Consider the following 25460-nt stretch of genomic DNA (forward strand, 5'->3'; position numbering starts at 1 on the left):
GGGCCATAATTTCAAATTTAATATCGTAACGTCAATTAGATATTCTTGGCCAAATTACAATTAAAATAAAGTTACGTTGGGTTAGAAAAAATACAGGGAGGGGGTGCGGGGGAGGGGCGGAGCCCCTCCCACGCCCAAGCATCTACTTTTCACACAAAACTACTAAAAATAAAAAAATTATTGTAAAACAGTTTTTCTACTATAACGAATAAAGTATTGAAGTTAGATAAAAAATGTATATGACCTTTTTTATAGAGCTTATTACTAGCTTCATTTTTTGACACATTTTTTCGTAAAATGAATATTTAGTGAAATAATTAAGAAAAACTATTTTTTCTTTCTCTGATAATATTTTTTTAATAAGACGTGAGCATTACTCAAAACCTTTTATATGTCACTCAGTACCTTCCCATTGATAACATATGTCAACGTCAAGGTCGTCAGAGGCTGCTCCCCTTTTGTAAAGCTTACCTCAATTTTTATTGGCCAATTATTTAGTACTACATAAATAACATATTTCTAACAAATAACTATAAAATAAAAAATAGTTGTGATGTCTGCGTTATATATTATTTAGACTTATTTTTTTTCTTTATTTTTTTTTAAAGTCTCGTTCTTCATCAAAACTGAATTTTTTTTAATTAATTGGTCTGTTCTCGCAGAAATAATCGCATGATATTTTAATGTATCGTTTTAATGTACCGGAATCGTTTTCGCTACTGCGAATGTTGGTTCTAAAAACTTACTTAATTTGTCGTGATTTGTCTTCAAACTAAATATAATTATTGTTTCTTTCATATCATTCTTAGCCAACGTGTACAATAACTGAGCTTGAGGATTACACTTCCTTGCAAAGTAACTTTTCTTACTAATTGTTTAAAATTGCCACCAATATCATCACAGAGACCTTTTCCATGTGCTGTAGTAAAGAAATACCATTCAGCCGTGATATCAAAAAATCTCGCGCATGGTAAAGCAAATTATAATTCTTAAATTATAATTATCAGATTAGAATTTGCTTTATCATATGCGTGATTTTTTTGATATCACGGCCGAATGGTACTTCTTTGCTACAGTACATCCCACGCAACACAAGGACGTCGGGTCCGACATATCCTGGCGTCCAGTGACATACCGATTGTGTCTTGTAGCCGTCTAGGAGATGTCCTTCGGACGTACAATGTACTACCTTCGGACGCCAAATTAGACGTCATTAGGACGTCTCGGCAGGACATAAAAAGGACTTTTATAAACGTTGTTTAGACATTATTTTATATTGCGTGATTAGGACTTTATTTAGTAAAAAATGATATTTGTTAGTAAAAGTAGTATTAACACTGCCAAAAATGTGCGATTAAAACTGATTAAAAAAAAAGTAATCCGAATCAATCGGGATTTCTGCACCAAAAATACGGTGTTAAGACAGATTGAAAATAAAATCAGAACCCAGATAGATTTATTAAAACAGAATACATTAATGTGAAACGTAATAAATTTATAAAAAAATTTAATTTATAAAAAAATAATTTTTGTATCCCTTTCGTTAAAAAGGATTCAAAAAAGATTAAATTTGAATTAAATATTTAATTTTTGTACAAAATTAAATAACAATACAAATTGTTATTTATGTGTAAAAATTATAAAGTTTATGTGGAACAGCGTTCCACACACACGTCACATATGAAAAGAATGACAGCGAGTATTTGTCTCAAGATTACAACAAGCAGCTTCTGAAAGTCTCACTGAAGTTATGAACTGGGGAGTTGCCCGCGGTGGCGCCTAGATATAACGCCTATGGCCGCATTCGACTCATGAGAAGATCTCCCGCGGCGTGGCCGCCTAGCGGTGGTGCTAGCACCCACTTGTTATATCCATTTCAATCCGAAATTACAGGATTTCATAAATTATAATTAAATCGAATTTTAATGTATACATGTATTTGATTCACAGAATCATGTAAACAAATATGATTTTATAAATCATATACATATATATATATATATATATATATATATATATATATATATACATATATATATATATACACTACTCAAAAAAAAATAGGGAACACTTTCCAGACACCAAAAATTAGGCTATTTTCAAATGACTGTAACTCGGTGAAAAATCATCGTAGATAAAAAATAAAAAAAACATTTTGAAGCTTGAAGATCCAACTTTAACGCTTTATTAGCAGATTTTCAAAATTCTTTTAACTTCCTTGTCTTATGCAGTAAAAAAGCACACCCTGTTTTGTTCCTTAAAATTTCGTATTTTTGACACTTTGCAGCTCAACCAACAAATTTTTTTCGAATAATTCAAGTAAAGCTTCATAAACTACAACATTTTGCCTACAAAATGCTTTTTTAAAAATTTCTCTATGATTTTTTTGGCCGAGTTACGCAACTTTGAAGCTAAACCTGCATTTTTTACAAATGATATCCGTACTCCGTGAAAAATCATCGTAGACAAAAAATCAAAAAACCATTTTAAAGCTCGAAGTTTCAGCTTTAACATGTTATTAATGGTTTTCAAAAATTTTTTCAATTTCTTAGTACTATGCCCCAAAAAAGATACACTGTTTTTTCCTTGAAATTACGTATTTTTAACAGCCTGTAGCTCAATAAAAAATTTTTTCTTGACAAATCCAATGCAAGTATGATATTTTTTCTACAAAATGCTTTTTTTAAAATTTTTTTTACAATTTTTTTTGACCGAGTTATAAGACTTCGAAGAAACATATTTTTTACATTACATTTTTCTGAAAAATGACGTCTACCGCCGACATTAGCATTACCCAATGTGCACCACGTGGAGGTTGCCGGTCGGATTTTTGCACAATGTGTGTGTGTGTGTGTGTGTGTGTGCGTGCGTGCGTGCGTGTGTGCGTGCGCGTGTGTGTGTGTTTGTGTGTGTGTGTGTATCACAGCATAGATAAGGACCCCACAGTTCGCCACTTCTGCGGTATTTAATGACTCCAAACCCCCTCTGCTGTGTGTGTGTGTGTGTGTATGCGCGCGCGCGCATGAGTGTTCAATAGTGTGTATTTCCTCTTCTCTGATCAATTACTGCTTGCAAGCGTTCTCGCATATTTATACATCTTGCAATACGATCTTGCGGAATGTTGTGCCAAATTTTCATTAAAATTTCTCCTAATTCTTCTAAATTTTGCGGTTGTTCTTCGCGACGCCTTAATCGTCGTTCTTGGCGTCGACGAAATAAACACTATGATCAACGTTGCGTAATGCCAGTACGATCTTACAACGGCGGTTCCGTAATGGTGTGGGGGTGTATATCTCTTACAAGACAAAGTGATCTAGTGATCCTGCCACCTCCGGCAATGACAGGTGTTCGTTATATCAACGATATTCTACGACCACACGTTTTGCAATTAAATCGAACCTGTCGGAACTTTATTTTCATGCAGGACAACGCTCGACCTCATACGGCGAATATAACGCGACGTTTTTTTGAACGACACGCAACTAGATTGTTAAATCATCTCGTCAATAGCCCAGACTTAAATCCAATCAAGCACATTTGGGATAAAATAGAACGACGATTAAGGCGTCGCGAAGAACAGCCGCAAAATTTAGAAGAATTGGGAGAAATTTTAACGAAAATTTGGCACAACATTCCGCAAGATCATATTGCAAGATGTATAAATATGCAAAAACGCTTGCAAGCAGTAATTGATCAGAGAGGAGGAAATACACACTATTGAATACTCATGCGCGCGCGCGCGCAGCACGACACACACACACACAGCAGAGAGGGTTTGGAGTCATTAAATACCGCAGAAGTGACGAACTGTGGGGTCCTTATCTCTGCTGTGACACACACACACACACACACACGATGTGCAAATATCCGACCGGCAACCTCCACGTAGTGCATATTGGGTAATGCTAATGTCGGCGGTAGACGTCATTTTTCAGAAAAAGATACTGTAAGAAATGTGTTTCTTCCAAGTCTTGTAACTCGGTCAAAAAATATCGTAGAAAAAATTTTAAAAAAAGCATTTTGTAGAAAAAATGTCATACTTTATGGCACTTGCATTGGATTTGTCGAGAAAAAATTTTTTATTGAGCTACAGGCTGTTAAAAATACGTAATTTCAAGGAAAAAACAGTGTATCTTTTTTGGGGCATAGTACTAAGAAATTAAAAAAATTTTTGAAAACCATTAATAACATGTTAAAGCTGAAACTTCGAACTTTAAAATGGTTTTTTGATTTTTTGTCTACGATGATTTTTCACGAAGTACGGATATCATTTGTAAAAAATGCAGGTTTAGCTTCAAAGTTGCGTAACTCGGCCAAAAAAAATCGTAGAGAAATTTAGAAAAAGCATTTTGTAGGCAAAATGTTGTAGTTTATGAAGCTTTACTTGAATTATTCGAAAAAAATTTGTTGGTCGAGCTGCAAAGTGTCAAAAGTACGAAATTTTAAGAAACAAAACAGGGTGTGCTTTTTTCTGCATAAGACAAGGAAGTTAAAAGAATTTTGAAAATCTGCTGATAGAGCGTTAAAGTTGGATCTTCAAGTTTCAAAATGCTTTTTTTATTTTTTATCTACGATGATTTTTCACCGAGTTACAGTCATTTGAAAATAGCCTAATTTTTGGTGTCTGGAAAGTGTTCCCTATTTTTTTTGAGTAGTGTATATATATATATATATATATACCTATACCTTGCTGCTAGATGTATAATTATTTTCTTTATATTTTAAGTTTACATTCCAAAACGTTTTTTCCGAGAAAAATTTTACTCGATATAATAAACGTTGTTATTTATTTATATTTTGAGTAAAATTTTCGTTACAAATAAAATGGCTATTAAATAGCATATTAAATTAATCGGTATAGTATTATACATATGTATTAAATATGATATAATTTAAATATTATATATAATAAAATAATAAATATTAACGAATAATTTTATTAAAAAGCTATATACTGTATATTAAAGCTTATCATATTATCAAAATTTATAGTTTATGTTTATATATGCTCAAATATATCTTTTGTTAAATATTTTTTAACACAAAAAATTATCTTTATAATTTTATAATTTATAAAATCCTTGTGTTATAATAATAATGATAATGATGATAATAATAAAAATACTCAACTTTGTTGACATATATGTAGCGGACTTTTTCGGAACGTATCACCGATATTTTCTGGACATTTAATGGACGTCTTTACAACATTTTTGAAATGTCTTATTTAATATAAACAACAACGCTTGAAATTTTTGAATGCATATTTATTATGTATTTCGGGAACATGTTTAATATGCATATTATGTAAGATATTACGAATCATCCCAAATATGTCCTGCGGACGTCCTACAAACGTCATTCTGCAGCTATGATAAATCAGGATGTTCTTCGGAACGTCCTGTGGACATACGAGGTACTGAGACATTACAAGGACTTTTGTGGACATGCATCGGACGTCCATGTGTTGTGTGGGATGGAAAGGTGACAAGGTCTCTGTGTTGGTATTGGCGGAAATTTTAAACGATTAGTAAGAAAAGCTACTTTGCAAGGAAGTGCAAGGAAGTAATTTTCAATGCTGAGGTATTGTACACCCAGCGTGTTTGATTCTGTCCATGGGAAAATTTTCCAAACTGAGAAGTCACCACTTTCTACATACTCGCAGTTACATATAATAATATAATATTAATAAATTATTGCAAAAACGCTGAAAAGTTTATTTTAGTTATGCATTTTAGGATATTTAAGATTTTTTAAACAAGGCAGAGAGAGAGAGAGAAAGAGAGAGAGAGAGAATGTGTGTGTGTGTGTGTGTGTGTGTGTGTGCGGTGCGTGCGTGCGTGCGTGCGTGCGAGCGTGCGTGCGTGCGTGCGTGCGTGCGTGCGTGCGTGCGTGCGTGTGCGTGCGTGCGTGCGTGCGTGCGTGCGTGCGGGCGTGCGGGCGTGCGTGCGTGCGTGCGTGCGTCCAGCACAAATATTAACCCTTAAACACACCGATTCTGTAAAATACGGAAACACATTTTCGGGTCTAGGAGACTTTTTCAACTTTGAAGCTATAACTTTGATTACAATCAATATTTTTCTACAATTTTTCTTTTTCAATGAAAGTTCAGAATCTTAGAAGTATGATTGCACAATCGGCATTGCCGAAAAATAATTTATTGTGAACTTATTAAAAAAAAACCATTAAGTAAAAATGAGAAATTGGTCAAAAATCCACTTTTCTTTAAAAAAATCATATCTTCGCAACAAAAAACTTTTAAGAACTTTCAAATACGGCGTTTTAAAACTAAAGAGTCACATTTTCAAAATAAAATTTGGCAATGTCATTTTTTTTAAAAAGTATTATTATGTAGGATGAAGAATATGAGGTATTTTTGAGCATCTAAAAATCTATTTAAAAAAAAAAATCATTTTTGCAACAAAAAACTTTTAAAGACTTTACAATACGGCCTTTTAAAGCTAAAGATTTATATTTAAAAAAAATTATATCATTGTCATTTTTATTAAAAAATGTACTCATGTAACAAGGCGAATATGAGATATTTTTTATTAAATTGTGTCTAAAATTGAAAATTGATGTGTTTCATGATATATTTTGGAAAAACTCTTTTTTACAGCATTTTCTAGTATTCCAACTTTAGACAGAGTATATGCGAGTAACATCCGCAAACTGACCTGTTCAAACGTATTTTGTCCAGCTTTTTTATGTAAAATACTCTCAAAAAGTTTCACTTACACATTTAGGGTCGCATTGACCCTAACAAAACTATGCTGCCGTGCCGTTCGAATTCTAGTTAACCAAAAAAGTTGATTAACTATATAAATCAAAAGAGGAGATTTCAAACTTTTTTTACGTCTTAGTCTGAACCTCCTATCTCATTCCGTCTTCACACAGGAAGCGTTCGAAACTTCATATGTAGTCTCTCAGACCCACTTACGTGTTTAAGGGTTAAATACTTGGTACCCATCTATGAATCCTGTATGATGAATTAATAGGCAGAAAATTTTTCTTAATAGGCTGGTAACCTTTCTTTTAAAGGTTTATTCTTTATTCATAAAAATGTAAGTATCACAGAATTCAAATGCGTGCATGTATAATTCAATATAAAAAATTACATACAACGTAAAGACATGGTATAATACAAAAATATATATAAAGTGCATTTTAATTTTTTAACAGTTACACTTTTATGAATAAATCTTTTAAAAAAAGATTATCATTTTCTGCCTACTAAGCCATTATACAACATTTATAGATGGAATTCATGTATTTAACATTTATAAAATAATAAATATAATTCAATAAAATGTAAAAAAAATATTCATATTGCAATTAAAAAAAAAAGATCTTGCTTGACATTTTGAATACAAGCCTATTAAGAAAGATTTTCTGCCTATTAATTTATCATACAGAATTCATAGATGGGAACCATGTATTTAATATTCGTGTTTGCAGAATTTTGTCTTTCTTCCTCCAAAGTCACTTTCATGCTTAAGGTAGTGTTACGCCCAGAGTCCTCGAATAAGTCTCCTCGTTAGTTTATGTTACAAGAGACTAAAGAGAAGTTTAGAGTAGGACGGAACAAATCGTTGGTCTCGCACACACATGTTATAAGTCGTATGCGACGAGTCAAACGCAGCAAGTGAGCTCGATTTATAGGTCAGTGTCACAACACCCTATGACGCTTACTTGAACTCGCACGTTTGTCTGGTCCTTATTTCGTGTAAGCAAATTGAATCACTTTTACACGGGATCGGACCTAATGCTACCCTTTTTAAGAGCAAGGGATCGGAGGTTCAGGAGTCAAATAAGGGTAAAAAGTTTTGATTAAAATTTATACATTTATTTAATAATAAAAATTATACTTTGACATGAAGTTAAGTTAACATTTAAATTTATTTAGCATTATAATAAAAAAATTTATAACTTAACGAACTTAAAGTAGTACATATGTTTTTAATCGTTGTATAAGTGAATTTATAAACGTGTATATGCATGTGTGAAGAGAGTGAGAGATTCGGTGCCGAAAGGGAAACAAGCTTAAGAATATAATTTTGTAAAGCTAAGACGGTTAAGGGATGTTTGATTTAGGTAGAAAAAAGTTAATAAAATCTTAACTAGAATATGGGAAACTTAAATTCTAAACGTATTACATTAGAAGAATTGAATTCACTCCTTTTTCTTTTCAGGAAAATTTGGCGGAAGAGAATTAAAAACTTCAAAAATTTCTTCGATCCTTTCGGGTGGGAATCGATTTACAAAGTTTTCCGCTTCCTCGCGAGAAAACGGAGGAAATTCGAACGCGGGGGAATAAGAATCCTCGAGTGGCCTTCGGATCGGGGAATCGGGATTTCGGTAGAAAAAGTCAAGAGGCGAAGATGTTAGAGGGAAAATGGTAGGAGAAAGGGTCAGTTCTTGAGAATGCATAAAGCGTTTCTCAGAGGTGACAAAATAGGGGATTTCGTATGAGAAAAATGATCTTGGGGATGGTTCAGGACTGAAACGTGGGTGCGATATGGGAGAATAAGAAGGGGAAAGAGGAGGAGGAAAAGTAAATTGTTTAGGAGTGCGTTCGGAAAGAGTGAGAAGGGGAGGAGAAATAGATTGTTCAGGAATGCGTTTGGAAGGGAAGAGAAGGGGAGAAGAAGTAGATTGTTCTGGAGTGCGTTTGGAAGGGAAGAGAAGGGGAGGAGAAGTAGATTGTTCAGGAGTGCGTTTGGAAGAGGAGAGAGAAAGAGAGGAGAAGTACGCTCTTTTAATGTTACAGGGAACGATAATCGCTGAGGCGGTGGGCCGGTTTGCCGACTCCGGAGGCGGCTCAATCTTGCTTGCGATAGGTGTTGAATTAACCGTCGAGGGGCTCGGCGGTTTCGACGATTGCGAAACCGTTGACAATTCGCGACAACGCGAGGTCGATTTCCGTGTTGAGTCGGGGCTCGTTGATTTTTCACTATAATTAACGGTGTTTTAATTATCAGATTTTTAAAGATAAGCCATCTCTCTCTCTCTCTCTCTCTTTCTCTCTCTCTCTCTCTCTCTCTCTCTCTCTCTCTCGTCTACTAGGTAGTTTTTAAATAACAAATAATTAATATGGAACTTATTTTGCGTAAAATCTTGAAAGAAAAAAAGGAGCTTATATCTCGAGGGAAAAAACGCTTTGGTAATTTAGTCAACTTACTTGTTGGTATTTAGAAGCGTAGGTGTACAAAACGTCAAAGTGATTTTGGAAATACCATGAAGAAATACTCTCGCACAGCAGGTGGCTATTGAGGCTAAGGCAGCGAGTCAATAGACGTTTGCTTGGACTAGGCGATGGAGCCGATGGTTCCAGATCTTTGTAACAGAGTCTTTATGCGGCCAGAAATCTCTTCGATCACTCGCGATCAACACTCGAAAGCTTTTATAAGTTCAAGCGGAATTGAACGTAGACTTGGGTCAAAAGAAATTTAATTTTGGAGTGCTCCACTTTCTGTGTCAGCCTCTTTTATATTTGAAAGAGTGGATGAATCAAACACTTTTTGATCCCCCGTCAGCTCGACCAAGTCAAATCAGGATCTTTTTAACCTGACTAATCGCAATATGATTGGTCGAAAGGTGTCGATGTCGTCAAGGGATGGGAGTAAGATATTTGGATCACGACTTCCATATATGGTCTTGGCGGCAAGACTAATTCCCGGATGAAGCATGTCAATCCTCAAATTTATGACTTTGCGAGTGAGAAGTGTTTAATCCAATATGACAGTCTGCGTGACTACTTGTCACATTGAAGCTTCACTGCTATCGCTAGCCAGTGCAAAATTTTCGCATCGGGCCATTGCGAATTCTGAGACCCCGTGCCGACATTCGCCGACAACGCATCAATCTCCAAATTTGCGATTGTGTGCGAATGAGAAGTATTTACTTTAGCGTGGCATCTGATATGACAGCTCTCATATCGCACTTTTTTGCTGCGCTCGCTGGACGGTACCCGTCGTAGGCTTTTGGTGCGAATTTCAGTGTGAAAGCCTACGCGGTTTTTGCATCGAGGTGTCGAGCCATCTCGAGACTTTCTACTGACAGTACGAGTGCAGGAAAAGAATCGTGGAGCTCGGACGTAACAGCAGCTTTGATTTCTTCTAAAAATAAGATTCACACACATAACTGTAATAGTTAGATTTGTTTGTTATAAGAAATAATATAAGATGAAAAGAAATGTAATATAGTGCACTTTAAAGTCAGCGTATTTATTAGCGTATGTATTACCAAATAAATTATTGTTCGATTAATTACATGAAAATTAATGTATATAACATGCAAATATATATTTCATATTTACAAAATCGTATAAGTGTAATAATCCATATTAGCAATTAATTAGAACACTGTGATTTGTGACGTTCTCAAAACAGTTTTACATATAACACTGCATATAAAAATTTTTGTAAATACGTTAAAATTTTTACAAGCAATATGCCATTGTACGGAATATTATCACTGGCTGCAAAGATCCAGTCATCAGTTTGGTCTTTAGAATGTTATCGATTCGACGCATAAACTCGTAATTATAGTATACAGAAGCAATTTCTTGTAACGTTTACTCTGAATAGACAGGACAACACATGTATAATAAACTGCTACACAATATATGAGAATATCGTTAAAATAAGCTTATGCAAATCAAATCCTTTGCTGCATTTATGAATCGCTTTGAGTAAATTTATACGGAGTTTATTATATTTCTCGTACACTGGCAGATCCAGTTAATTGAAACTACAATTAGAGAATACAGTTTTATCTCTGTAATTTTATATCGATTTAATTTCAGTCTATACAAGCATATAAGAAAGTATTTAAAAAATTTCTTTCTTCATATATTTACCAAGTATATGCAGATAAAAACCTATCATTTGGTACATGAGTCTAATATATTCAAGTTTGGTCTCTTCTGTAACAACTATATTACGTCCATTTGATATTAAATTTCGCACATCATTCATTGACGCCAAATTTATTCACCTAGAAGTATCACATATACAGGGTGATTCAAAATAACCTATTGGTCCCGAAGCTGGCATATTCGTAATCGAATTCTAAGACGATTTTTCCTTTTGCAAAAATTTGTCCGGAGCTTAGTTTTCAAGTTACAATAAGAATTAGTTAGCGTATGACGGGTCAAGTACAAGTGGTAGACAGGGGCGACGCGACTCACTATTACACGTGGGTATTTCCGTACCTTCTGCGCTCAAATGACTAACAAAAGTACATGGACAGCACATTCCTATTTAAACTTTCTCTCTCTCTCTCTTTCTCTCTCTCTCTCTCTCTCTCTCTGTGTGTGTGTCACTTTAATTATGCTACATTTAACTTGTCAAATTTCGATCTGTCATCCGGCCGTCAAATATCGGGATAACCGTGAAATCTTCAAGTAAGTTATTATTATAATAAATTATTATAATAAATGTACGCACGCGAATAATAAAAATTAATGCAAATTAGATTACTTAAATGTGCACTTGCAAGTTAAAAGTAGCACTTTCAAAATGCACAAAAAGGGATAGAAAGAAGAGAGAGAGAGAGAGAGAGAGAGACGGGGGGGGCTTTGAACAAGTTTAAGCACGTTTACTTACGCACACGGCGATCAGCTTATTGTTTTCACGATACGACAGTTCAATTTAAATTTGTCCTTTATCCAGATCTATCCCTCGAAGTTGTTTCATAGTTCACCACATTTACACTATTTACTCTTCATTTGATTGATAAACGCGGAACTACGCGACGAACCGATCGATCGACTTTATTAATTACTATTAATCACTACTGTAAACACTACAATCATTTGATGCGTTAAAATTACTCGAAGAAACACATATTTACGTTACGATCACACAACACGTGTTCACTCGACGATATGAAGCAGTCGACTGAATGTTATTGGTTATGTCGTTATAAGAGTGTCGAACGATTGGTTAAAGCCATAAGTCAAAACGCGGTAATTCAAAATGAAAATATTGATTAATACGATTTACATCGATACAATTTATTAGAAAAATGTGGCAAATGCATGTTTATTATTACTTGTTAAAAATTGTAAGTGACTTTATCAAGATAATTATTTAGAATAGGCTTGCTTTCTATTCCTGCACTAGACTGCACTGGAACGTTCCTCCTTGCTTTCGTTAACTTTGAAACATCTATCTATTCATTTTAAGTGTACACTTATTTAGAGAGTTCAGGAACAGAAAACAAACGGAATGTTTATTATAAAAAAAACTTCAAGGATATAATTCTTGAAATTTCCTTGCAGCAACGGATAATCTGCCCTTTTCAGGGCAACCAAATATTTTATTTCGAGGAATATTTTTACAGTTTTCGCAAATATTCAAAAAGAAATAAAAAAAAATGTTTAGAAAAAATTGATTTTGATAAAATTATTTCTTGAATATTTAGAATGAATAATAATTATCTTGATAAAATCACTATCATACAAGTTTTAACAAATATTGATAAACATGCATTTGCAACATTTTTCTAATAAATTGTATTGATGTAAATCGTATTAATCAATATTTTTATTTTAAATTGCCGTGTTTTGACTTATGGCTTTAACCAATCGTTCAACACTTATAACAACATAACCAATAACATCCAGTCGACTGCTTCATATCGTCGAGTGAACACGTGTTGTGTGATCGTAACGTAAACACGTGTTTCTTCGAGTAATTTTAACGCATCGAATGATTGTAGTGATTAGAGTAGTAATTATTAAAGTTGATCGATCGGTTCGTCGTGTAGTTTCGCGTTTATCGATCAAGTGCAGAGTAAATAGTGTAAATGTGGTAAAATATGAAACAACTTCGAGGGATAGATATAGATAAAGGACAAATTTAAATTGAACTGTCGCATCGTGAAAACAATAAGCTGATTGCCGTGTACATGAATGACCGTGCTTAAATTTGTTTAAAGCTCCCTTTTCCCTCGTCTCACTCTTTCTCTCTCTCTCTCTCTTTCTCCTTTCCTTTTTGTGCGTTTTAAAAGTGCTACTTTTAACTTGCAAGTGTACATTTAAGTAATCTAATTTGCATTAAATTTTATTATTCTCGGGCGTACATTTATTATAATAATGTAAACTTACTTGAAGATTTTACGGTCATCCCGATATTTGACGGCCGGATGACAGATCGAAATTTGGCAAGTTAAATGTAGCATAATTAAAGTGACAGAGAGAGAGAAAGAGAAAGAGAAAAACAGTTTAAATAGAAATGTGCTGTCCATGTACTTTTGTCAGTCATTTGAGCACAGGAGGTGCCCCACGGAAACACCCGCGTGTAACAGTGAGTCGCGCCGCCCCTGTCTACCACTGTACCTGACCCGTCATACGCTAACTAATTCTTATTGTAACTTGAAAACTAAGCTTCGGACAAATTTTTGCAAAAGGAAAAATCATCTCAGAATTCGATTACGAATATGCCAGCTTCGGGACCAATAGGTTATTTTGAATCACCCTGTATTTAGTTCTTAAAAAATATATATACTATATAAAGTCAAAGATTACACTAAAATAATTGTTTTTTACCTCCATCTTAATTAGACCAAAGCCGATCCAATCTTATGTCATACAACTTGTCTACAAACTTTGTATTTGACCACGTTTGACGTTTTGCGCTAACCTTGATAGCCGTAGTTCTTCTCTCGTTAAAGTTGAGCGTTCAGAAACTCATCCAAAAAAAGTGTTGCAATCTTTTAGCTCATAACTGTACAGTCGTGTTCATTATAGTTGCGACAATTTTTCTTAGATGCGTCTCTGAACACGCAACTATAACAAAAGCTGAAAACATGATTGGTTCTTACTTGTGGATCCAACCAATTACCTTCGCCGCTCGATGAACGAGGCTACATTCCAATAACCATCGAAGAAAGACTGTCGCAACTATAATGAACACGACTGTACAGCCGTTTCGCTGCTCATCGTTGTTCTCTCGCCGCGTAATTTGTCAGCTCTGCTCCGCCCGTGCGCCGGTCTATTGTCCGTCCCTGCTTTTCTTGTATAGACGGCCGTTGATTCGCTAACTTTAACATCGTATAACACCTAACAGAAGGCTCAGATCAAAAAATGACTCAGGACTTGAATTCATGTCCTCTATCTCATAATATATAATATATTTCAGGTGCGATTGTTTTGTTACACCTTCTGTGTGTGTGTGTGTGTGTGTGTGTGTGAGTGTGTGTGTGAGTGTGTGTGTGTTTGTGTATTTGTATGTTTGTGTTTGTGTGTGCGTGTGCATGTGCATGTGTATATTTAAGGAGTGATTCTGGATGATAAATAAAATAAAAATGAAGAAATTTAAAATTAAGAGTTTGTTTTGCAATATAGCGAATAAGATTTTATTTTTTAAATGTTTAAATATTTATGACACTTTTTAGGTGAACATTTAAATAATTATAATTACAAAATCAAAAGTAACAAAATTTTGCTGGAAACTTCGTTTTTTAATTATGTTTAAGTAAGAACGTGCTTTAAATATTTTTTATATGAATATTAAACATTTATAATTAAAAAACAAAAATCTTAGTCGCAATTTTTGATTTTTGATTTCTGATTTATTTTATTACCTTCATTAAAACCACTCCTTAAATTTTCTCTTACCTCTTGTTAAACACCCTGTATATATGTATAAATTCTGAATTTATACAATGTCAATGTAAAATATTCTTTCTATATAAATTATAGAACTTAGCTAACTTTTTAAGAAATGGATCTTTTGTTGTGAATGCTGCGAAGGAGTCCAGTCTATACGTATCATAGATAAAATATTGTTCTTCATTTCGCATTCTGCAATTCGAATATCTAGTGGATAAAGAATGTCACTTTGTTTTATGCAAGGTATTGAGGTAGAATTTGTTTATCTTGATTGCTGGTACATCCCTTGTGTTCTTTCCTGCAATTATAATACACAAATTGAAAATGGTATTATTGAGAATACAATTGAATAAATCATTTAAAAAGCAATTCAATTAAAGAAGAAAAAAATTAATTGAGAGTCAAAATCAATATGTTAATATCTATAAAAATATTTAATTAATATGAATTTTTAATTAATTATAGTGCTGCAGTTGTAAAAACTAGACATCTTTAATTCTTCAAAAGTGAAAGTTGTTGACGTATGTTGATTTTCAAATGAACGAATTAATTTTGGTTTTAAATGCAAAGCTGGCTTGTAGTAGATACGTTCAGTTGTAGCTTCTTTCCTTCGTCAGGTAAAGTTCTTTATGATTCTGCCAGTTTTTGTGCCACTTAATCTGGACACCGACATAAATATCATGGAGTGGATAATGCTTTGGAGAAATCTCGATATACATATCTTCAGTGTTTCTAACTGCTTCGGCACCACTGAGAATAATCTCGAAACTAAAATATTTGCAATTGGTCGTTTGAATACATACCATAGTCCCACTTCACGACTCGACTGTCTCTCAACAATCCCAGATAGCCAAGCGTGATTTTGCATGTCAAGTAAACTAATGTACACCCAAGGACTTTGATTCTGTCCATGGGGAAATTTTCCAAACTGAGAAGTTGCTATCTTTCTACATATTTACAGTTTATGATTAACATAACGACCAATAAGCTCTAGTCGTTACATTAATCATAAACTGCGAGTATGTAGAAAGTGGAGACTTCTCAGTTTAGAAAATTTCCCCATGGACAGAATCAATTTCCATGAGTGTACTTCACGAGTTGTTGTGAAGTTGCCGTCAATTTGCTGGCACCAAAGTCCTGTGCAAACTGAGTTAGCAACGTGAGAACAAATAGACATCAATAGTTTATGAAATTTTAAGAGCAAATGAGGATTAATAACGTGTCATGTTGATAACAAGATGATGACATGCGATGATCTCGCATTTCATATACAGTATCGTGTCGACAACATAATGACAAACTGATGGCACATCGAGCGCGCGCATCGCCGCTAGACTGTCCCGCCCTATGTGTAAAGGTGCCTACTAATGGACACGGCAAATGCCGCGCGCGGCAACGCGGCAGTTCAGAAAGAACTAGATCTAGGTCCTTCTAATTCTGCTAGCCGTATGAACGCGTTGTTGCATTTGCCGCGTTGAACTGAAATAACATAACATCCATTTTTTAGTTATAGTGAGACACAAACTGTAATAAAAAATATCTCAATTATAAATATCTCATTGGCGGGACTGTAATTAATTTAATCAGCAAATCATGTCTGTGAAAATGAAAGATTGATTCGACAATGCGATGATACAAAAAAAAAATTAACTAATTGCATTTCTACTTACATTTCTACTTTTTCATCGTTTATTTTTATTATTTATTACATGAAAGGAAAGTAGAATGATTTTTGCATGTAATGATTTATAGAATCATTCGACATCGATTTGAACAATAATTTTATTAGTTATCTGAAATTTTTTTCAGAATTTTTATATAAATTGAAACACTTTAGAAATACTGAGAAATCTATATTTTTTCTCCGAATTTTTCATATATATGTGTATTTTTACATATTCTAAAGTTTACATTAAAAAATCTGAGAATTATTTTAAAAAATATGTTATACAGAAAATCAGGAAAATTTTAAGAAAAGATTTCATTAGAGTATATAAATTTGTCTCAGATTTTTAAATATAATTTTCAAAATTTTTAGATATTTTTTAAACATTTCCAGAATTTTTCAAAATTTCTGTAATATTTTATAGTTTTTAGAAAATTTTTTAGTTTTTTTTATAGAATATTAGAATATTTCAGAATTTATGCATGCATAAAAAATTTAAAGAAAAAACTTAATTACTTAATATTTTTGAAAAATGTTCTGTAATTCGTATAAAAAGTATATCTCAGAAAAATTTTTATCAGCAATAGAGCTAATGATCTTTCTTCTCAAACCGATTTTTCTAGTTTTATTTTTTTTGTATACTAAAATTATTACATACGTTTATAAACTATAAAAAAAAAGAAAATTGAAAGGAAAGAAAATTGCAGCAACATTGCAGCAGTATTGCAATGTTACAGATTGCAATGCAATATTACGGTGACATTGCAAAAACATAAATTAACAATATGCCTGCAACATTGCATGGCATATGCCAGTAATATTCCGGAAACATTGCAATATCATAATTTTTTAATAAAGTAGTGGCAATGAAAAGCCAAAGCAAAATTAAAAATTTAAAGAAATAAAAATAAAAATAAAAAAATAAAATTAAAATTATTAATTAATTCCTAATTTTATTAATTATCTATCAAAATTAATAAAAATTTCAAAAATTTTTGACTTGCATTTTTGACATCGAAACGACATCGTTTCGAGAAACTATTTCTGACTGGGTATATTTAACCTCCAATCTTGATGATTACAATCATATATAAATGTTAGTAAGATAGCAATTAGGAATGTATATACATTACTTTCCTAATTGCTATCTTACTAACATTTTAGTATAAAACTAACATTTTAGTATAAAACTCCATATTACACCCAAATATAGAACAAATATAAACATCTAACCTTTGGAATCTCCATATCCATTCGGCTATCGTTACAACCTTTCAAATTTTGCTCTTGAAATCACTTTTGCTATGCCGCAAGTGAAGTTGGATTAATCCAATTTCATTTGCGGCAACGCAGGAGGATTCAGAAGCCCCTAGATCTAGTTCTTTCTGAACTGCCGCGCGCGGCAACGCGGCAGTTCAGAAACAACAGGGGTGCTTTCCAACAAGAGTGCCACAACGCGACACAGTGTCACACAGAGAGACACAGTGTAACACAGTTGTGTAGTCTAATTGGAACCTATAAGTTACCAAACACGGTTACTAGAGTGCGTAAAAGACTGACTTAGGCCGGTATTCATTGTCGATTCTTATATTTAAGATCGTCTTAAGTATCACCTTAAGATGCCATCAACTAATCAGAGAGCCGTATTAGCATCTTAAGACGTTGCTTAAGACAATCTTGAAATAAGACTCGACTATGAATACCGCCCTTAGTAAAAAATACAGATTTGAATTGAATCAGAAATCTATCCGTAGAAAATCCAGACTCGTTAAAGAAGGAATTTTACATTATCCAACGTAGGAATAACTTCTTTACAATGCCGACAAAAGAATAAACTTGCAAATTAATCCGATGAAATACGTATGAATAATGAATAATCAACGAATGCATTGTTTCTTAGGCTTATACAATTCTTTAAATAAAAATAATGAATATTGATTACTATCTAAGAATTCTGGGTCCGGTACGTTATTTTCGAACACGAAGACATTTTTAGTAAAAATATAAGTCCATTGTGCTAATTTAAAGATGTAACATGTAAAGAAACGAAAGGTTCAAACTATAATTTTAATTTTGTATGTTAAGGCGACGAAACATGACTGAACATGATTAAAATGTACCAGTACCATACTTGAAAAAATAATTTATTTGCCCGATGTGTTGGCGCTATTGATGGCTGACACGGCCAAACTTAAGATTGAGCTGTGTTTTGCAGTGTCGCTCTGTGTCTCTCTGTGTCTAGTTGGAAAGCACCAATGTAGACACTGTGTTACACAGTGTCTCCTGTGTCTCTAGTTGGAAAGCACCCAAGATCTAGGACCTTCTAATTCTGATGCCGCTAGCCGCATGAATGCGGCGTTGTTGCCATTGAACTATACTCTAACTGGAATGGGCACTGCCATATAACGTCCGTAAACGGAAAACGTGATAGAAATAGCATGATGCGAGGGGCCACCTCTTTTTCTAAGCGTTCTCTGCGCATGCGTCAGCATTCACTTACATTCCTACTCAAAAGTTAAATTTCTTCTTTGTTTTCATGTTGATACAGCATGTAACGGAATTCGTGGAAACGAGGAAGAAATTAACTTTTACATAAAAATTTACTTAAATACTTTAAAAAATGTAATACAATTTTGCTTTTGTTTTATTTATGTATGTCACTCAAGCCGCTCGTTTATCTATTCTCATGTGCCGGTACTGCAAAACTTTCTAACGTGACTGTACTGACAAAGAGAGGTAGCCTTTCGAAATGGCTCTCTCTCGTCACGTTTTCTGGCAGCTAGTGCCCATACCAGTTAGAGTATAGTTCAATGGTTGTTGCATTTGCCGCGTTGAAGTAATATAACATAACCACAATTTTTTAGTTATAGTAAGACACAAACTGTAATAAAAAATATCTCAATTGTAAATATCTTATTGTCGGGACTGCAATTAATTTAAGCAGCAAATCATGTCTGTGAAAATGAAAGATTAATTCGACAATGCGATGATGCAAAAAGAAAATTAACTAATTGCATTTCTACTTACATTTCTACTTTTTCATTGTTTATTTTTATTATTTATTACATGAAAGAAAAGTAGAATGATTTTTGCAGGTAACAATTTATAGAATCATTCGACATCGATTTGAACAATAATTTTATTAGTTATTTAAAATTTTTTCCGAATTTTTATATAAATTGAAATGCTTTAGAAATATTGAGAATTTCATATTTTTTCTCCAAATTTTTTATATACAGGGTGTTCGTTAATGGTTGTCCAGCCTTTTACCGTACGTAGATGCCGTACCGACTGAGCTTGCTAATTTGCTAAACGTTTCCTAGATGACAGCTGCTTCGGTTGAGCGCGCGAACGCGATCTCGCAGGACCGAGTGACACGTACAGGCCCCTGGTGAAAATTTTTCTCATATTCTTTTCGTATAATTTTTCCGAACATCTGTATAATTTTTTATGAAACGTTATAAAATGTAAAAAAGTTAAAAGTATTTTTTTAAAACTGTGAGATGAGAAATCTCAGAATACTTCAGAATGTACGTGTATGAAAGGTCCTAGGCCTTAAGCGAAGGTCCACTTCAAAAAACCTAACGCGCCAATCGTGGAACCTCAAAGGTGGTGTGGAAGTCCACGTTACCATTTAGCTTTCATTACTTGATATCACATTACAATATTATTTCTGAAGTTCTTTAAATTAAAAGTACTTCAAAGATAATATTTAAATTCAAAAGATTACAAGTATTAAAAATTTGTGATAAAAATTGTGTGGATATATTATTAAATGTATTCAGTATTCTACGTTTCTATTTACTACTTTATTTATTAATTTGATTAATAAATAGAAATAGTAATCTTAGTAACAAATGTAATATAACAAAGTATGCACAGCTTTCCCCGGTAAAAACTATTCTAATAATTTTTTATAAAATTTCTCGTTTATAGAATTTAACATTCCTGGTTACAGTTTTTCTCATAATTTTTATACGAATAGGAACATTTTTCAGAAATACGTAGAAATAATACTTAGAAAGTCTACATCTCTTATTGTTAGAACTTTTCATACACGTACATTCTGAAGTATTCTGAGATTTCTCATCTCACAGTTTTAAAAAAATACTTTTAACTTTTTTACATTTTATAACGTTTCATAAAAAATTATACAGATGTTCGGAAAAATTATACGAAAAAAATATGAAAAAAATTTTCACCAGGGGCCTGTACGTGTCACTCGGTCCTGCGAGATCGCGTTCGCGCCCTCAACCGAAGCAGCTGTCATCTAGGAAACGTTTAGCAAATTAGCAAGCTCAGTCGGTACGGCATCTACGTACGGTAAAAGGCTGGACAACCATTAACGAACACCCTGTATATGTGTATTTTTTTATATTCTAAAGTTTACATTAAAAAATCTGAAAACTATTTAAAAAAATATATTATACAGAAAATCAAGAAAATTTCAAGAAAAGTTTTCATCAGAGTATATAAATTTGTCTTAGATTTTTAAATATAATTTTCAAAATTTTTAAACATTTTTTAGTCATTTCCAGAATTTTTCAAAATTTCTGTAATATTTTATAGTTTTTAGAAAATTTCTTAGTTTTTTTTATAGAATATTAGAATATTTCAGAATTTATGCATACATAAAAAATTTAAAGAAAAACTTAATTACTTAATATTTTTGAAAAATGTTCTGTAATTTGTATAAAAAGTATATCTCAGAAAAATTTTTATCAGCAATAGAGTTAATGATGTCTCTCTTCTCAAACTGTTTTTTCTAGTTTTATCTTTTTTGTATACCAAAATTATAACATACGTTTATAAACTATAAAAAAAAATTAAAAAAAAGAAAATTGCAGCAACATTGCAGCAGTGTTGCAATGTTGCAGATTGCAATGCAATATTACGGAAACATTGCAAAAACATAAATTAACAATATGCCTTTAACATCGCATAGCATATGCTAGTAATATTCCGGAAACATTGCAATATTATAATTTTTTAATAAAGTAGTGGCAATAAAACCAAAACAAAATTAAAAAATTAAAAAAAATAATAATAATAATAAAAAATTAAAATTATTAATTAATTATTAATTTTATTAATTATCCAATAAAATTAATAAAAATTTCGAAAATTTTTGACTTGCATTTTTGACATCGAAACAACATCGTTTCAAGAAACTATTTCTGACTGGGTATATTTAACCTCTAATTTTGATGATTATAAACAATCATATGTATATATATTACTTTCCTAATTGCTATCTTAACTAACATTTTAGTATAAAACTCCATATTACACACAAATATAGAACAAATATAAACATCTACTAACCTTTGGAATCTTCATATCCACTTCGGCTATCGTTACACCCATTAAGGTGCCTACTGGGGGTCAATCATAAAACTTTTTCCCTAAGGCGGAAACGTGAAAAGTGAAAGATTTCTCTACGAACTTCAATGGTAAAGATTTTCACTTTTCACGTTTCCGCCCTAGGGAAAAGTGAAAAATTTCTCCATTAACTTCAATGGTAAAGATTTTCACTTTTCACGTTTCCGCCCTAGCGAAAAAGTTTCATGATCGACCCCCTGATGGACGCGGCAAATACCGCGCGCGGCAACGCGGCAGTTCAGAAAGAACTAGATCTAGGGGCTTCTGATCCTCCTGCGTTGCCGCAAATGAAGTTGGATTAATCTAACTTTACTTGCGGCATCGCAAAAGTGATTTCAAGAGCGAAATTTGGAAGTTTGTAACGATAGCCGAAGTGGATATGGAGATTCTAAAGGTTAGTAGATGTTTATATTTGTTCTATATTTGTGTGTAATATGGAGTTCTATACTAAAATGTTAGTTAAGATAGCAATTAGGAAAGTAATATATATACATATGATTGTTTATAATCATCAAAGTTAGAGGTTAAATATACCCAGTCAGAAATAGTTTCTCGAAACGATGTTGTTTCGATGTCAAAAATGCAAGTCAAAAATTTTCAAAATTTTTATTAAATTCGATGGATAATTAATAAAATCAATAATTAATTAATAATTTTAATTTTAATTTTTTATTTTTATTCTTTTTAATTTTTTAATTTTGCTTTGGCTTTCATTGCCACTACTTTATTAAAAAATTATGGTATTGCAATGTTTCTAGAATATTACTGGCACATGCCATGCAATGTTGCAGGCATATTGTTAATTTATAATTTTGCAATGTCTCCGTAATATTGCATTGCAATCTGCAACATTGCAACAGTGCTACAATGTTGCTGCATTTTTCTTTTTTATCAATTTTCTGTTTTTTATAGTTTATAAACGTATGTAATAATTTTGGTATACAAAAAAGATAAAACTAGAAAAAACAGTTTGAGAAGAGAGACGTCATTAGCTCTATTGTTGATAAAAATTTTTCTGAGATATACTTTTTATACGAATTACAGAACATTTTTAAAAAAATATTAAGTAATTAAGTTTTTTCTTTAAATTTTTCATGTATGCATAAATTTTAAAATATTCTAATATTTTATAAAAAACACTAAGAAATTTTTTAAAAACTATAAAATATTACAGAAATTTTGAAAAATTCTGGAAATGACTAAAAAATTTTAAAAGTTTTGAAAATTATATTTAAAAATCTGAGACAAATTTATATACTCTGATAAAAACTTTTCTTGAAATTTTCCTGATTTTCTGTATAACATATTTTTTAGAAGTTCTCAGATTTTTTAATGTAAACTTTAAAATATGTAAAAATACACACATATATGAAAAATTCGGAGAAAAAATATGGATTTCTCAATATTTCTAAAGTGTTTCAATTTATATAAAAATTCTGAAAAAAATTTTTAATAACTAATAAAATTATTGTTCAAATCGATGTCGAATGATTCTCTAAATCATTATATGCAAAAATCATTCTACTTTTCTTTCATGTATTAAATAATAAAAATGAACGATGAAAAAGTAGAAATGTAAGTAGAAATGCAATTAGTTAATTTTCTTTTTCATCATCGCTTTGTCAAATTGATCTTTCATTTTCACAGACACAATTTGCTGATTAAATTAATTACAGTCCCGACAATGAGATATTTACAATTGAGATATTTACAATTGAGATATTTTTTATTACAGTTTGTATCTCACTATAACTAAAAAATTGAGGTTATGTTATTTCACTTCAACGCGACAAATGCAACAACGCCGCGTTCATGCGGCTAGCGGCATCAGAATTAAGGCTTGTTTTTTATTCCTGCACTAAACTACGCTGGAACGTTCCTTCTTGCTTTCACTAACTTTCAAATATATATTTATTTCATTTTAAGTGCGCACTAATTCAGGGAGTTCAGGAACAGAAAACAAACGGTTAGAAGGCCCTAGATCTAGTTCTTTCTGAACTGCCGCGTTGCCGCGCGTGGTATTTGTCGCGTCCATCAATAGGCACCTTAGGGTGATTTTACATGAAGCGCGGAAACGCGGAAATAACTAGATTTCGCGTTTTCATGTTCCGTCGTTTCTTTCCGCGTGTTTGAGTGGAAAAGCAGTATTCAACGGAGTCACACTGGTGTGTGTCGATGTGCACATGTAAAGTAATTCGAGTTTGTAATGGACGGCCCTGTAAATATAATTTAAATAATTATTAATACTTAATAAACATAATAGTGCTATTATTTTGATAGAAAAATCTTTGTAATTTCTCACTTCTTTCGACATAGATATAATTAACACGTAAAACCTGAACTAAAATCTTAGATTTTGTATACGGATTAACTACGTAAATTTTTGTAAAAAAAATTGTGCTGATATTAATTATACAAATACACGTCAATTTACCTAAACAAAGTTCAATTATACATTTGACATACGTTTTCGACCTCCAAGTTGATCATCTTTAGTAAACATAATAAATAATAGTATTGTTCGTTTTGTCTTTCGGGAGCTGCTCGGAGTCGCTCCGAACGAACCCAGCGACTTGATAGTGTTCTTTTAGACGGAAGTGATATAAAGAGCTATCGGGGTGAAAACTTGGTTCTGTTTTATTATCTGCCGTTAGAGCAGTTGAGAACCATTCAGGTCCACTCAAGCTAAAGTCCCATGGACTGATATTTGCCGCGTAACGCGTAATGCGTAACCAATCAGAAGCGTTCTGCGTCTTTTGTTGAGCTTTTTTATAAAGTTGATTGGTTACGCGATACGCGTTACGCGAAAAATAGTAATTCATGGGACTTCAGCCTCAGAGTTTCTCTGTAATACTCCATCGCGAAACGACAGTTCAAGTCGGTTCCATTCAGGTTATACAATAAACAACCGCGTGTTTTGAAATATAGGCTTAGTTTACACCGAGTACTTGATACACGAAGTAACTAGTAATTTTTTATTAAATTATCGTAATTTCGGCAATAAATTTAAAGAATACTATATTAAGCTGGTACAATATGAATTGAGATAATTAAATATATGTAACATGTATACTCGCATTGTCAAAAGTGAGAGAATTTAGTAAAAAGTTACGAGTTAGTACGCGTATCAAGTGCTCGGTGTAAACTAGGCCATATAAACGTTTATTGCCGTGACGAAAATGATAGCGTAAACGAAAGCGGGAGTGTAAATTGGGGCATCAGAACGTAAATAAAGCGTATGAAAAATGCTGGGTTGGGTAAGTTAATACATTTTTTGAACTAAATTAATTTAAAGTTAATGACTTATATATAAAATTAATTTAGTTAACGTTAACAGTTACATAAACAAAAAACTAATTATTTAAAAGTTACGTTAAGAGTAAATTAACTTGAGTTAAATTAAAAATTAATTTTAAAAATCATTCATATTAAATTACAAAATTATAATTTGTATAATAAATTTAAAAATAATTAGTTAAAGTTAAAAATTAAATCATTAAATCATTAATTTCTGATCCTACAATTTTAAAAGAATATTTTTAACTCTGAGACTTTATAACATTTCATCAAAATTATAAAACAAAATATCTTTAGAAAAATTTTAGGATATTTTATAATTAGTATATATGAAAAGTTCTGAGAAAAGATAATCTTTCTAGTATTTCTAACAAGTGTTCTAATTTGTATAAAAAGTTTGAGAAAGTTATACAATTATACAAATATTCTGAAAAATTATATAAAAAATTTTAAAAAATATTTTTACGGGGATTGGATTTAGTCAGATTAGGTTAT

The 25460-nt window shown here is 32.3% G+C and overlaps 1 protein-coding gene across 3 annotated transcripts in view; it reads left to right on the plus strand.

Annotated features, from left to right (window-relative positions):
• LOC105205978 (inositol monophosphatase 1) overlaps positions 1-25460 on the plus strand; it is a 134889-nt gene that overhangs the window by 39969 nt on the left and 69460 nt on the right. Inside the window, exon 1 of one of the 3 annotated variants that reach the window (XM_039451115.1) lies at positions 7337-8398. The exons of the other annotated variants lie outside the window; for them this stretch is intronic. Coding sequence (XP_039307049.1) covers positions 8396-8398 — 3 coding nt within the window. The 5' untranslated portion in view covers positions 7337-8395. Of the gene's footprint in view, positions 1-7336; positions 8399-25460 lie in introns of those variants that run through there. 3 annotated transcript variants of the gene reach the window in all.

The sequence above is a fragment of the Solenopsis invicta genome, chromosome 6 (genome assembly GCF_016802725.1).
Source record: "Solenopsis invicta isolate M01_SB chromosome 6, UNIL_Sinv_3.0, whole genome shotgun sequence".
In the NCBI taxonomy this organism is placed as follows: domain Eukaryota; kingdom Metazoa; phylum Arthropoda; class Insecta; order Hymenoptera; family Formicidae; genus Solenopsis; species Solenopsis invicta.